General features: G+C 35.7%; 1 protein-coding gene across 1 annotated transcript in view; it reads right to left on the bottom strand.

Moving 5' to 3' along the window:
* Nucleotides 1-1,109: 1,109 nt before the first annotated feature.
* LOC137652264 (collagen alpha-2(IV) chain-like) overlaps nucleotides 1,110-16,435 on the bottom strand; it is a 61,242-nt gene continuing 45,916 nt past the window's right edge. The window contains exons 19-31 of the mRNA XM_068385531.1: nucleotides 16,196-16,353; nucleotides 13,688-13,856; nucleotides 12,439-12,623; nucleotides 11,455-11,554; nucleotides 10,765-10,950; nucleotides 10,267-10,387; nucleotides 9,820-9,997; nucleotides 8,605-8,686; nucleotides 8,009-8,179; nucleotides 6,464-6,649; nucleotides 5,548-5,725; nucleotides 5,301-5,415; nucleotides 1,110-2,952 (exon numbers count right to left, since the gene is read on the bottom strand). Coding sequence (XP_068241632.1) covers nucleotides 2,614-2,952; nucleotides 5,301-5,415; nucleotides 5,548-5,725; nucleotides 6,464-6,649; nucleotides 8,009-8,179; nucleotides 8,605-8,686; nucleotides 9,820-9,997; nucleotides 10,267-10,387; nucleotides 10,765-10,950; nucleotides 11,455-11,554; nucleotides 12,439-12,623; nucleotides 13,688-13,856; nucleotides 16,196-16,353 — 2,168 coding nt within the window. The 3' untranslated portion in view covers nucleotides 1,110-2,613. The remainder of the gene's footprint in view (nucleotides 2,953-5,300; nucleotides 5,416-5,547; nucleotides 5,726-6,463; nucleotides 6,650-8,008; nucleotides 8,180-8,604; nucleotides 8,687-9,819; nucleotides 9,998-10,266; nucleotides 10,388-10,764; nucleotides 10,951-11,454; nucleotides 11,555-12,438; nucleotides 12,624-13,687; nucleotides 13,857-16,195; nucleotides 16,354-16,435) is intronic.

Here is a 16,435-nt window from a genome sequence, read left to right as displayed (position 1 = left end):
GATCTGTTACCCTTCCAAGGGTGATAGGCCTCCTACTTCTCCAAATAAGCACGTCTACAATCATTATTGCACCACGGTTTGTCCTTCACTCGCTACCTTACTACACGAGAAGGGATACGCCTATCAATTATGTTGACTAGATTCTCATTCAAAGGGACAACAGGATCTACACTACTATATAATTGTGACCAATTCAAGCACAAAAGATCATGCAAAATCCCATTCCAGTCTGCTTGGGATTTCATATAAATTTTACAAGAGTATGATATATCAGGGACAGGCTGCTCAGTCTTCACTACTAATGAAATCAAGGCATGATCAGATGTCCCGACTGGAGAACCAACCTTACTAGTTATAACGCCAGGGGAGTCAGTGTATACGAGGTCCAAGCAATTACTAGACCTGTGAGTAGCTTCATTTATGATTTGCTCACAGCCTGATTCAGAGGCAAAGTCTAAAGCTCTTAAGCCATGGCGATCGGTAGGAGAGATATAACTTAACTACTCCCTATGGTGAGCATTAAAATCACCAACAAAGACAAAAGAAGACTTTCTATCATCTTCTTGTATCTAATAATGCTCTAATTTTTAAAGTTTGTCAATCAACCAAAGCTGCAATTTCAAATCTTGTAGCACATTGAACAAACATTGGGTAAGACTAGATGAAATAATTAACAATTTCAATACTTGTCTATAATTCATGAGATCTCTTGCATCCTTTCCACTTGTAGTCATTCTTGGCTTTAAAATTTTTCTATTCAAGTAAAGAAAGCGAGATAGTGACACAGTATAAGTGGTAGCTCATCCTGTAAAATAGTCTTGCACGATGTGGGAGGATCCATTGTCATACAGCAATAGGCAGAATTATTAATATTTTATTTTGGAGGGGGGAAGCTAAGCTCTCGGTTAAAAGATAAAAGCACTATGAATTTTAGGTAATTTTTTTCCCCGAAGATATGGTTTATTCCTTATTCATTATTCTTAACTGTTAGTTTTTCTTGGTTTCTAGTAGTACAGAATTTCTGTTCCATAATAATTCTGGCCATAATGGAACCTCTGAAAATTGATGAACATTAAATTGGTGGAATAAAGAGATTAATGAAAGACCACTTAGAAAAAAATTAATTTATTTTTAATATTTCTTTCTTTACAAAGGTGTTCTCAGACAGAAAATAGTTATAAGTTGAGAGTGAAAATACACATATATACAATACAAAATTTTCTTACAAATACCTAACAAAACAGGATATATACTATCAGTATTCTTGAAATGGCAGTGAGCGACATAGCTGAATTATTCGAATCAAATTAAGAGGTGAATATCAATATCCTTTCTTTAGAAAAGTGTACCAACAAGCAAGAAATACTATAGGATAAATAAGTGGCACACAATTTGATAAGGCTAATAGGACTTTTTTTTATTCACTTTAGCCATGCTTAGTATTCAAATTGGGTTTATGATAGTAAATCATTCCTTACAGTGAAGGGGTTCTTGTAGTTCTTTGTTGTATAAGATTTATTAAGGTTAATTCAAACCTTGCATTACAGAGGTACGAGGTGGAAATATTAGTTCCATTTTATTCATACTGTACCCTACTTTCGCATATATATTTTTTCATTTTACAGTATTTAGATCTGTACATAGTTTATTGTATTTAGGGATACTTTACTCTTTGGAATCTTATGAAATTGGCTTTCTTCTAGCTTTTGTTTTTTGACAATTATTAGTAAAGATATTACACTGTTTTCATGGAGATATGTCATATAAGAGACATCATCAGTGTAATTCTTGAATAATTCTAGTTGCACTTTGCTAATAATTTCAAAATCAGCTTGATGTAATTGTGGAACTTGTAAGTGCTGTTTCAAACCCACAAATTTACCATCATCTGGATTTATGAATTCATCTGGAGATTGATAATGCAAAACTTTCAAACTCCTACTTATACATATAATTCTTCATAAAAGAAATCAGTAAAAGAAGATAAGACAGGCGAGAGAAATTGACAACTGAGTTTATTCTCTTTTTGTTACTTGTAGTCTTTGAAGATTTTTAAAAATTAAGTAGAGATATAGATAAGTTTGCAAATATCTTTTAAGAGTTCTTCATATTGTATGTGACTCTTTTGATTAAGTATAATAAAATGTTCCATATACCATTCGAATGTTAAATTATTCATGGTATACAGTATGTTCTGTTTTATAAGTTCAGATATTCTTGCTAAAAGGTATCTGCATTATAGAATGAAAAGGTACCCCGCCAAGGAATGTAGGTTGTAGAATGGAATTTGGAATTTTTCAATGTTCTTTTTTTCATATCTTAGGCAGGAAATCATTATGATAAGCCTAATGTACTGTCCCATTGTTATCACAGCTTTCCTGCAGTTATTATAGTTATGTCCAACTTATATCCTTGATAAAACAAAGGTTATTCATCATCACCTCATTTACTTGAATACATGAACAACACAAATTTTACACAATAAAGAAAACACTCATAAAATGCACATAATTAAATAACTACTATTCATTATATGTTGATTTGCAGATGAAATGAATGAAAGAATTACGTAACATTTTGCGATCCTTTGCCATCTAATACTAAGAACTTTAACTAACCAAGGAAGAAGTAGGATTCCTCCTCTCTCCTTCTGTACGGTGCTTCATATTCAGGTGAGGGTGTGGGTATCTGATCGCCACCTCTTTTTCTCATACAAGTGTTGCAGCGACTGACTCGAGTCTTTAGGTCCCCAGCTTTAAGTGTCTGCTGTCTCGGTTTTCTGAATTGCTGTTCAACTTCAATGGTGGCAAGCCAATAGGAGAAGGCCGAGGGGAATAAATTACATCGACCATGACCAGTGCATTCGATGAATGGACTGGATCTGAAATCTTCCAAGCAAGATCCTGGTGAGATTAAGGACTGTCCAGAGCCTTCAGCTCCTGAATCCGTATGCTGCAAAATAAGATGAAATATCAAAATTAGTAGTCATATTTTAAGTAAGGATTTCCTAGTTGGCAACAGTTAGGTTCAGTGATGTGAGATTTAAAATATTTAGAGTTTTTCACAAGTTTCTTCTTGAAAATTGCATAATATAGCATTTTCAATTCTTCAGCATCTCCCTAGTAATAGAAAAGAAATAATTTAATTATTGTATTTTCTATTTTAAGCAAACATTTAATTTTCATTTCTGTTTAATTTGTTTTTAGTGTAATGTCTATGTTAAACATAGAATTCTATGATGACTTTTGAGAAAAATACGAAAAGAATAGTTAGTATAATCTTGTGATAATATTACTGTACTCTTTGCTAGCCTGGGCATACTGATAGATATGGCAGGAGCAACAATCTTCCCCCCCCATTATTGCATCAGTAGGCTGAGACGGGTGGCACTCATGTTCCCGTTTAAACATGGCCTCCCCTCTTGGTGGTGGTAATGTCTTCTTGGACATTACCTCGGAGAAATTCATTCCACACGGATGTCTCCACCAACGATCGCTTCAGTAGTGTCTTGAGACATCAATGGTCAGCAGCCAGCTATCTTCCATCCCATCATTCCAGTGGAGCAAGAGGTGTAAGACGACCTTTCCTGGTGGCTGATCAATGAAAACCTCACCTGGGAAATTGTAATCAACCTCTCCCTTTCTTAGACACCTGTTTGCAGATGCATCCAAGAGGGGGTGGGGCATACATCTGGGGAATGAAGCGCTTCAGGGGTATGGTTCCCCGGTAAAAAGTACCTGTCCATCAACCTGTTGGAAATGCAAGCAGTGTTCCTAGCACTGCAAGCTTTCCAAGAGAGTTGATAGGGCACTATAGTTGCCGCAGAGATTCCAAGTGAAATACTGTAGCCAATCATGTTGTCTCCTGCATGAACAACAGTCACTACACATCCCCTTAAAGTGATTATGTGCTAGTATAGTTTGAAATTTGTGAGATGTATTGTGACCGCTGCCAACGTGTGACCACTACTAATGTGGTGCCGCTGCTATTGTGACCACTGCTAACATGGGAGACGATGAGATTGGCTATGACTCCATGAGGGGGTGGTGCTTATTTTGCCCGGAATCTTTGTGGCAACTATAAGCAGTGTTGATGAGCAAAAACACCACAGTCAACAAGCAAGGAGGGACTGTCTTGTATAGGTGCACATCTGGTCAGTAGAAAATACTGTAGAGCTGGCAGCAAGGTGGCCTAATGGAAACGTCCCTGTCTGGTAATCTGCTGGACTGGGGTTTGAGTCCTGCTCAAGTTCATTAGTTTCTTGTAGCGTCTGCAACCCCACCATCCTTATGAGCTAAGGATGGAGGGGTTTGCTTTTGGGGAGCGTACAGGTCTGCCTGCTGAGTCACCAGCAGCCATTGCCCGGCTCTCCCTGGTCTTAGCTTAGATGGAGAGGAGCCTTGGGTGCTGATCATATGTATATGTGGTTAGGCTCTAGGGCATTGTCCTGCTAGTAAGGGAATTGTCAATGTCCCTCACTTCTGCCATTCATGAGAAGCCTTTAAACCTTTCAGGAATATTCTAGTAGACATGCTCAATCACCAAGTGCAGGTTGTAAGTACAGAGTGGTCTCTTCCTGACACAACAGAAAGACTTCTTACTCTCTGGGGATCACTGGCGATCGACCTGTTTGACACAGGGTTAAATAGGAAACGCCCAGTGTTCTGTTTCCCCATTTCAGAACCATGGGAAGTTTTCTAGGACATATTCGAAGCCTCATGGTACCACCTATTTTCATGAAGCCTCATGTTACCAACTATTTTCATCCTGATTTAAAAGCCCCTCAGGAATGGCAAAGGTAAGGGATAGTAACATTGCCTTATCAAGCAGGACAATGCCTGCCTTATCAAGCAGGACAATGCCTGCCTTATCAAGCAGGACAATGCCCTAGAGACGGACCAAATTACATATGATCAGTGCCCAAGCCCCCTCTTCACCCAAGCTAGGACCAAGAAAGGCCAGACAATGGCAGCTGATGACTCTGCAGCTAGACCTGTAGGCTCCCAAAAACCCCTATCCTTAGCTCACAAGAATAGTGAGGTTGCAGCGACCAAAGGAACCAACGAATTTGATCGGGACTCGAACCCCAGTCTGGCAATCACCAGACAAGGAAGCTACCACCAAGCAGATATACAAAATATGAAGTTGTACTTACAGCAGATCTGTAGTCCACCTTTTGTTAGATTTAGATCTGTACTTCACTTTTTTTTTTTGTATTTTTTTTACCAACCTGATCCCATATACATAAAGTAATGTATTAAGACTTAAAATACGTATTAGAAAAGAGGGAAAAAACTAACCATAATAAATGAATATCCAATCCAAAGTGACTCCCAGCCTTGAGGACAATCAGGGATATCAAGTGTTTGACTATGAACTGCGATTACCATTGATGGAGCTTCACATACAACACATCTGTAGAGATAAATTTATTTTAGTAGAGTCAGACACACTTATACATTGGAATGTTATATAAGAATAGATTGCAAAATTCCATTATTTATTATGATTGAATTGTAACATTATATAAAAGCATATGTTCCTTACTTTGATATGTATTTTTCAATTTCTGGTCCTGTTATTGGGGTCATCATCATTGGCATTGGTTCTGTAGTTGAGAGCCAGTAGGAGTAATCGTTTCGCTGGGAGTAATCACACACATTATTCAAGTTGCAGAAGAGGTATGGCATAGTGCTAAACCTCCTGAGGCAACTGCCAGGAGCCCCTGGAAATAAAAGAAAATTGTTATTGGAAAATTACTATAATTAGAAGACATTATTTAAGAACCTTCTTAATGCATTTATGAAACTTTCTCCTTAAGTTGAAGTGTGACAAACTCGTAGTCCCTGGCTATACAACTTAGATGCATTCCATCATGGGTAATTATAAAAAGTGAAATGATAAAGCTAAAGTTACATCCGACGAGTATAGATTGATGTGGGCAGCCAATCCTGTTGGCTAGGCAATTGTGTTGATTAGACAGATGGGGAAGACTTCAGCTACCATATTAGGGTGGTAATTTATGGGCCTCTTTTTGTCATATATAAAGCTACTTCAGTCCTTAGCTGCACTTGCTTTTAATCCTTCTAATTTACCCCTGTTCCAGCTTCTATCTTTTAATTTTTACTTAAACTGAAATGCAGGGTTTTCCTCCAGTTGCTATTTGGCAATAAATGGCCTCGCACGCTCCAATGCTGGGCTAGACAGTATAACCCAATTCAAATAATCCCTAATAGCATTATGAATCACCGTTAAAGTTCATTAAAAAAAAAAAAAATACAAGTCTACAAAAACTGTTTTAATAAATATATCACATTACCCAATAATAACTTTTGATAAAAAGTTTCAATATCATTGCTCAAATTCAGAATAAAAAATCTGCATAAGTAATTATTTTTAAATATACACAACCTGAAATGTTAAAAAGATAATGAATCTGAACACTCATAAATGAAAATCTTACCAAGGTCCTGTCCATGGGCTCTGTGATTACCCATCACATGTAAAAGAGAATAACCTTCCCACATTACTTGTGTACCAGCTGGACAAGTTGGCGTAAACGATTCTTGGGAATGGCGAGTTATCATGTACCCTCTTGACTTTGGTGGTGGACCAGGTGGTGCTGGATCACCCACTGGACCATCCAATCCTGTTGAAAACATTCGTATTATAGTTTGTAATAATTGCTAATTGCTATAAACAAAGAATAATCCAGAGACTTAGACTTGGACTCAATAATAACAAAGTTTAAAAAAAGCTAGTAAAATTAGAGACAGGCTTGGACTTGAAGATAAATTTTTTTATAAAGTTTGTAAAATTATTGAAAAAAAAAAATTCTGTCACAAAGCATATTAATTATTCAGAGATGCAGATACAATAGTAAGGATGAAAAAAGAAATCCTCTGAATATCCTGTTATCTTTAGAAGTGTTATGAAAATGGATAAGAAAAATTAATTAGAATTTTTTTCAAATTTAAGTTAATTAACCATAAATTTATGGTAAAACTTAAAAGACAACGTCCTCTTAACCCATAATTTCAAGCGTGATGTTACTTTTTATACAATCTCAAAATAAACTGCAAACCTTTCTCCATTTTACTTTCATACAGTAGAATTACCAAGTCTATATGTGAATTGGTTTTCACCAAGTCTTTATGATGACTGATTTTAAGTCTTTTCACCTTTGAGTGATGTGCCGTAAACAGCATTTAATAGGACAAGAAGAGGATAATCTCATCTTATTTACTTTTTAGAATTAAAGTGCTTCTGTGACCTAGAATTAAAGTGCTTCTGTGACTCCTGAAAGGCAACCTCCTAAACTCATAGCAATTGGGATAAAGAGATTGCCTATCTCTCACACAAAAGAGCTGAATTCAGTAAGAACCTGAAAAGTTCTATATCATATACATCACTAATGATGCTGAAGTTTTAGATACTCGAAGGGCCTAGCAATGACAAACCCTGTGTTTTTGAGACCCTTGACTTGATTTGCAGGAGCCATCAAGTTATCAGAACAGGACATCCAAAATATCTAAGAGAATTGCTACATATTGTGCAGCTAACAAATTGTGTTGACACGAGAATAGTTACAGATGGTTTTCAATTATTGGAACTGAGATATATGTCTACTGTAGGCTCTAGAGCCTTTAGATATGCAGCCCCCTAGATTATACAATAAGCCCCCATGATACATCTGAAAGATTGAAGATATTAAGACTTTCAAGGGGAAACTGAAGACTTTCTTGTTCTCTGAGTGCTTCCATAGTGACGATTTAACAATAAATGAGCAATATGAGGAGTGAAATGTTGAATGCTTATGAACAAACATGATGAAATGACTGTGGAGGTCCTGTAGAGAGTAGGGTTCCCCTGCTGTATAGGACCAGAAAAACAGCCCTTAAAGTAAAGTAAGTAATACAGGGAGGCAACAGAAACCAAAAGGGTGTTCAACATCAGAGGAAAATTTTTTCCTTTTACCTCTATTTAAAAAAGTTCTTGAAAAACATACCTGGTCTTCCAGGAGTACCATTTCGACCCTCAAATCCACGATCGCCTCTAATTCCTCTGGGACCTGGCTGGCCAGTAGGCCCTGGTCTACCTGCATCGCCAACAGCACCTTTACGCCCCTTGAATCCATCCCTACCAGGCTTACCCATGAAACCAGAAGGTCCAAGACCACCTGAAAGAGAAAAGGTATATAAAAATGACATTTATTGATTTTTAACTTCAGTTAACCACATGGAATAAAATTTTGTCACTGATTAAACCTCCTTAGCAGTATAAGGGACAGTATAACTTTGCTCATAGTTATGTACATTCTATTTCAAAAATTTATACATTTGGAAAAAAATAAGCTGTGAGAACAATAGTCATTCATCTTCTAGGTACTGGATAAGATATGCATACAATCCTATATATCAAAACAATCGGTATAAAATTGCTTCTGAATTTATCCTAGCTGAAAATAATTAGGTATATTTTGTCATTTTTATTTCAATCTGAAAAAAATCATGATCAAGATTCTTTAAAAAATTAACTTCCCCTAAATTTACATATTTTTTTTGTGTGTGTGTGTGAATAGCCAAATATTTCCATTTTCCTCACCTGGATTACCAATGTCACCTCGTAGACCTGGCGCGCCAGGGAAACCTGGACTTCCAATTCTACCAGGATCTCCAGGAGACCCCTACAATATTAAAAAAAAAAAAAAATAACAATTAATTAAGAGAAAATATTGAAGAATAAGGGTAGGCAAACAGGAATTCTTTTTCTTCACATTTAAACGATCTACAGGTTTTGGTGAAAAATTAACATTCTTCAGCAATTTGAAAAGATTTATTCCAAATCATGACTACCAAGTACAGTACACTTGTACCCGACTCATTTCTATATCCTGATTGGCTAATAGTAATTAACAAATACAGGGGCAAATACCCTCTAAAGTACTCATGGGTAAATGGCTATGAACTGATGTTTAACAATATGGCAATAGAAATAACTAATTGACTGGTATGATTTAAATAAAGCAATTGAATAGGAAATAACTTGATTCAACAGGCAGGTCTTCTGTCGTGGTGGACAATATAGGAGGGTAAACGATATGCTTGGATGACTCTGTGAGTGATATATACGTGCTGTTTTAATTATCAAGCATACATTGTAACATTACTGAAGGAGTGGGGGCAACTACCTGAATCCATCAAGATGAAAGTGGTAGGCCAAAGTGACTGAATGAATTTTAAACTTTACGATAGTATGATAAGGAAAATCTTGTTGGTTCTTAAAAAAAAAACCATTGAAACCTTGCCATATACTTGTATGAGATTTGGAAAGAGACCTTTGGTCTATCGAGTTCTGGTTTTAACTCTATCTATACATAGGGTGCCAGAGTTACTGTCTCCACAAAAGTGTGTATTACTGTCTCCTTGTGGCATATTAATTTGTATTGTAAATAATTTCAAGTTGGATTTTATAAATCATCCCTTATGTATTAACTTTCAGTTTGCTTGATCACTTTAGCTGATTGGTTTCAAATTAATGACTCTACTTATCTGCAGTTCTTTGCTTTATTCTATGTTCATATATAATTATAGTAACATTTTTTAGCTGATAGGAGAGGTCGGTGAAAGAAGAATGATAGCAATTAGGTAGCTAACCATGGTAAGGAATATTTGTTAAGTTTTAGTAAAAGTAATGTAACATGGTTTGACCAGAATTTTATTTATATGATGGTGCATTTTTCTTATGGTTTCTTATTTTTCTTTTACTTTTTATTTTCTGTTATTCTTAACTACTGAGAACTATAAAATTGTGGCTTACCTTGAGTCCCAAAGCTCCTAGAATACCAGGTCGACCTGGGTCCCCATTATCGCCAACATCGCCAGAAAGTCCTTGAAGCCCAATAAATCCAGGCTCACCATCTGAACCTTTGTATCCTCTGTCCCCAGGAGGTTGAGTAAAGCCCCGTGGCCCTGGCTCACCAGGAATTCCCTTTAAACTTAAAATGAAAACAAATTTTTTTTTTAATTTTCAAACTAAAATGAACAAAATAGAATTTCAGTTAACAACATTAGTTAAGAATAAAATGAGGCATTGCCAATTTGGATGTTATCTACAGTGAGCTTTCTTAAAAACACAAAAGAAAACGTGTCATCTCTAGGTCTACTTTTGATGTACTTTGCAAGTAAACTTTTATGCTTGCTGCTTGTTTGGATTGTAAAACAAATAATGCACATTAACAGAGTAAAACTATGAATTATAACCTACCCAGGAAGGCCAGGATACCCAGGCTCGCCCGGGAATCTGCTTCTAAGTCCGGGGTCACCCACTGGCCCTGGACGTCCTGCTAAACCAGGGATACCATTTCTTCCAGGAGGACCAGGGAATCCTATTAAAAAAAAATAGAGGATGAAATTGTAGTAGCATTGAAGACCATACCTTTGCCAAGTTCATCCCGTCATCCTGTAGTCAATTGTAAAAACAATTTTTACAAAATATAATTTTACAGCAAAATGTTACTAATGATAGGAAGTTCTGTAATTGTTGTACAGGTATGGTATATATAATGAGGTTATTTTCATATTATCAACTTCCCTTTTTAAGGATAGATAAGGTCTTCATGAAGAAATGACAAACTTGAATTATAAGTGAAAATGAGGCTATTTTTTCACGTAATTTTATTTCCAATATTAGTAATAATCCGTTTTAGATGAAGATTTGGATACAATCTATAAAAAATCAGTCGAGTTAGATCTTAATACTTACCAGGATCTCCTGGGTCACCAGCTAATGATGCTGAGGTTGCTCCAGGGAGACCTTTAATGCCATTGGCACCATCAGGCCCAAAGTCACCTGGCTGACCTTTCTGGCCATGACGGCCTGATAGACCAAGTTTTCCAGGACGACCTTCCATGCCCTTTATACCTGCCTCACCTTTTCTACTGGGTAAACCTGCAAGAAAGATGAAAGAGTCCAACATCCGTGAGTTTAAGACATTGATATAAATCAAGTGAATCGTAAGTCAAATGTTAGTGGTAACTCAAACAAAATTGTACCTAAATGTTCGAGATTATTTTGTTAGGGAGAAATAGATGAAAGAAAGATCTATTTTGAAAATAAGTTATATAGCCTTTCTGATAGAAGAAAAGTAGAAAATATGCATAGATACTTACAAAATTAAGTTTTTAAGCGTAGATTGATGTACAGTATCTTATAAAAATAAATTGGTATAAGAGAAATAAATCATAAGATGAATAACAAGCTTATTTACTCCCTATTCACTCATAAAATACTACAGGAATTTTCTCCCAGACTTTGCAACATTTTAAGAATCAAAATAAGGAAATGGGTAAAAAGGTTAGAAAAAGTGAAATGATGAATTAGTGTGATTTTAGGTACACATGAAGGACATGGAGGATAATACTGAATACAATTTCAAGTTCCTAGTATACAAACCTGCAGGACCAATAGATCCCCTGCTTCCAGGATCGCCCCGTTGTCCAGGAATCCCTGGACGCCCAATGAAACCTGGAAGTCCTGCGCTTCCAGTATCACCCTAAGAATAAAAAAAAAATGTTCTAATATCAAAATCAAGTAGGCCACATGTAAATATAACAATCATATTTTTTCCAAATGATATTTTTGAAATACAGTAATGTCTTTCTTGTAGCTGCAACAAGTATATATTCATATTAAGTTTTTCCTTGTTTCTGACACTGGTATTCCTGAAGACATTTATGATGATAATATGCTTCAGAGCTGAGAATTTTGAAGAAGACAGTTCTCATTCATTCTGAAATCAAGAAGGTAGACTTGAATATCCATGTCAAGAACACTAAGAAAGAAAGCCTAAGAAGTAACAAGGAATGGTGACTGATGGATGTAGTGAAAAAAGAATAAGGTGAATTTTGTACTCTGTACCTAAATCATCTATGTAGGAAGGGATTCTCTGGATTGCAAAATGTAGACATTGTAGGAATTTTTTAATCTTTAATTTTGTAAGAGTGGCAAATGGGGAATTGATTGTACTGGGAAATAATGCTGTGGTAGAGCAACGTCTTTGAAAGGGTAGAACACTTCTGTTACCTTGGGGATACATTACACTGATATGTAACGCTGTTAAGGAGAGGACAATAAGAAAAGAATAACAATTAAACTTTCTTTGTAAGGTTCATATACCATTCTTACAAAGTTGAGCCAGGAATCCATTAAGTGAATATAAGTTACTTAAATCTTTGATTGATGATGTAGTGCTTACCAGTTTTTTCTAACTAAAGTATTTAAATATAAGCAACACAGCCAAACGAAAAAATCTCTGGTCGGTATGGGCTTGTTGCCCCAGATCTCCTAAAAGGAAGTTCTGATTAAGTATTCCGCGGTGTAACAAAAAGCAATACAAAAGCACACATCCAAAAACTAAGTCAATAATAACGTACTCACCTTGAATCCTCGAATACCTGGACGACCATCAGCACCTCTATCTCCTTGGAAACCTGGTATTCCAGGTTCTCCTTTTGTAGCACCAAAACTTATGCCTTGTGGACCTCTGTCACCATCTGGACCTCGTAATCCAGGAGGACCAGTTTTGCCCTCAAGACCAGGGATACCAACATCTCCAGGTAGACCTAATGAGGAAATAAAATGGTGGATTTGTTTTCATATATTCACTATATGTTTCAAAAGATGAAAATACTAATTAGGGTCTAATTCTATATTTTTAAGTGAATCTTTTACTTGTACTCTATTCCCATTGTTGTGAATTGTTCTTGCATATCCCCTGACTTCATTAACCAGGTTTTATTGTAAAAATGGATGGTAAAAAGCTGGTTTGTAGGTTAGATTGATCACTACAATTTTGTTTATAAGGGCTGGATCACAGCCGTCTTAGACTAGTGGACCAGGAGTAACTGCTTAAAATAAATTCATTAAAGATTCTTTACAGTGGATGTTTGAAGTGTATTTAAAGAATTTATTTTAGTTATCACAGAGCAGCCAGTACTAGAGTAATAATGATGAATTCTCGAATGGCACTTTAAATACATTGGGGACTCTTATATTTGGCTTAACAACTTCATTTGTAGTAGCATAAACTAGCACTGACACATTGCTTCCAGCCATTGGCTTAAATGGGTTATTAAATGGTTTGCTAGGTTTGACCTGCACCCTACCCTTTTCCATGCATTTTTCATAAGCCCACACTGGCATAATACCTCCAAACTAGTGTAACCCAGTATTGTGGCATTATTCAGTGATGGGTGCTACTACTGTAATCTTATTTTAGAAATCAAGTTACTTTTACTGCAATTTAGGATTCAGTCTGAAGGTAAACTTGTCAGAAACCCATTATCCAATCATAATCTAACTTAACCTAACCTAACCTGTCCTATATTGTTGTTCAGTACAGATTTTTTTTTTTCTTGAAAAGCACTGATTCTACATTTAATTAGTTTGAATTAACCAAATTTAACCATCTTTTAAATGCCATTTGTGTAGTATTTTGAATGATATCTACATTTTTGTATACTGTATATTACTAGAGATATTGAGCATTACACTAACAGCATGAAGCGTAATGCCAGCGATAGTTTACACCACTATAAATGAAGCCAAATATAAGTCCCTCAATCTGTTTAAAGGGCAGTGCCATGCTATAACTCTTGCCAGAAATCATGTACTGTTCTGTACTTACCACGATTGCCAAATCGGCCAGGATCTCCAGATATTCCTTTAGGTCCTGGTAAACCTTCGGCACCAGCTGGACCCACTACGGTTCCACCGTGTGGGCCAGGTATACCAGGACTTCCAGGTTCACCCAGGAATCCCTTTGTTCCTGGTATACCCATTATTCCCATTTGTCCCTTTAATGAAGGAAAAAGAAAAAGTTATTTAGTGTACATCTTTGTTTACTTTGTCCTGTTAAAAAGGTTATGAAATCCATATGCCTATTAAAGATATAGTATTGTAATATGATAACTTACTAAGCTAGAACCCCAGGCTGGAAAAGCAGGATACTATAAGTCTAGGGGCTCCAACAGGGATAATAGCCCCGTGAGGAAAGGAAACAAGGAAAAATAAGATATTTTAAGAAGAGTAACATTAAAATAAATATTTCCTATATAAACAATGAAAAACTTGCACAAACCAGAGGAAGAGAAATAAGATAGAATAGTGTACCCGAGTGTACCTTCATGTATGAAAATTACTGTGTATTTCACTTACTTTCTGCATTTTAGAATATTTATTTCATTTGTTATAAATATTCAATAAAATCAAGGAAAGAGCAATGAAAATATGAGAGTTAAGATTATTTCAAATACAACTTTCACAATAATCAACTGACAACATAAAAAGATTTAAATGAAATCGTAAAATACACTAATCTTATTTAGTAAAGGAATATCATAGAAATGTAACTGTAAAGTTAATAACATCTTAAATTGAAAAAATAAGGTGGGCAAACATGAATATATACTTACTCGTAATCAAAATAACATGTCATAAACAACAAAAGAAAATACATTACATTGCAAGGTATAAAAAAGTGGAAATAGAACAAAGGAGAACTTTTCATATAACCCTCACTAATATAGCCTACATTATTTTGGAATCATCTTTTTTTTTTATTATTTGCCTTTACCAGGAAAAGATTCCAAAATATAAGGAAAATGGTCATGAATAACAACAGTCAGTTGTTCTATACTGTAAAAGTCAGGCTGTGTAGCCAAATCTGCATTTTTATTGCCTTTAACTGCTTCAAAATTCAAGCTAAAAAATCTAGAAAGTTGATAACAAATCTGTCAAAAGATTTTATGTTAACATGTTAATGTTACTTTTGGAAGTACATCCCTATATATATTTTCTTTTTTGGCATTACAGTATAAGGTAAATTAGGTCATGAAATTCACAGTTGTGAGTGTAAAATAGGAAAATAAAACCATTGTTTAATCATATGCAATTGTAATTGACCACCAAGGATCCTATATAATTTAAGGAGGAGGAGTGTTAGATAAGAAGAGAGGAAAGAGAGTAATAAAAATTTAGTTGGAACAAAGTGGATGCAGTAAAGAACAAAAAGTACTATCCTTCCTGTGCCAGGTAAACTGTTAGGGACAAACACTTTAGGTCTATCTCCGGCTTAAACCATATCTTGGTACAGATTTTAATTTCTAGCACTGTAGTTCCGTCAACCCACTGTCAATGCTGTACAGTAGTTCAATCAACTTACTGTCTATGCTGTACTTTTCATAACTCTGATAATTCTTGGCATTCAAATCTTTCAAAACTATGCCAGTCACCATATAGTACAGTATTGCTGTAGTTGATTCTATCAGGCTTGCCTTTTCTTAGGTTAGGTTTAATACCACCTAATTCTAGAATTTTTAATCCTGTGGTAGCAAAAATATGGAAGTATCTTCCAATGTGTAGTTTAACTTAGCGCATTTTTTTTTTCAGTAGGCTAACATGAGTTTCATTTCTTTGTCATTCACGAACATGAAATCCCAGCGAATCAAAACCTATTCATAATTGTACAATTGTGGAAAAGAAGTATAGATTATTCTAAGCAATAGCCATGTCCCTGCTTAATCGGTCCAAACAATAACTCACAGTTGTATTAATAAGATTACATTTAAATTTTTACCCTTTGTTTTTCCCTCTAGCTTTCTTATCGTTGAATTTTTCTACGCAGTTTATTTGGCTCCACCAGGCCCTGTCCTGGATGTTTATTCATGCAATGAGGCAGCAGGTAAAGAAGTTTTCTCACCCAAATTGCTATTCCGGATTTTGTCAATGAATTGTTTTTTTTTATTAAAACTACAGTACAGTATACTAAACCACTTAAGGGAATTACCCTCCTCCCAACACCTCAGTTCCTTATAGGTGGTTCAGATAAAAAAGGAGGGAAACCAATCTGCCACCATATACAGTAGCTTACAAAGCCTGTATGTGTAGACTGTCGTGTGGAATTGGAAAGCTTGTCGTGGGGGAGGGGTGTCAAAAGTTTTCCCAAATACTGTACATGATAAGGCCAATGTAAAATAATAAGTGTGTAGCAAATCTCAACCTCAGATGCTCAAGAAATTAATACCAATATAAATTTAGTTTCGTAAAAAGATATTATGGTACAGTATTCTTAATTAGAAAGTTTTTTCTTTATTCAACCATTTAATCTCTATCATGAATCATTAAAGGAAATTACCTTAGCTCCATCTCTTCCAGGAAGTCCATTGGTGCCACGAAAACCAATAGGACCAACTCGACCCTTAGGTCCTGCAATTCCTTGGCCATCTAATCCTGGTAATCCGATTGCTCCCGGTGTACCTGGAAATCCGTTTCTTCCAGGGTCGCCAGCAAAACCTGTTAAAGTTAAACAATATTTTATCAAAGCTAAATATAAAACAAAAAGAGTCTACTGGTTTTGCAGGTCTTTCTGTAACCA

Source organism: Palaemon carinicauda, chromosome 13 (genome assembly GCF_036898095.1).
Source record: "Palaemon carinicauda isolate YSFRI2023 chromosome 13, ASM3689809v2, whole genome shotgun sequence".
NCBI lineage: Eukaryota > Metazoa > Arthropoda > Malacostraca > Decapoda > Palaemonidae > Palaemon > Palaemon carinicauda.
Note: the sequence above shows the minus strand (reverse complement) of the source record. Positions and strands in the feature narration are given on the sequence as shown.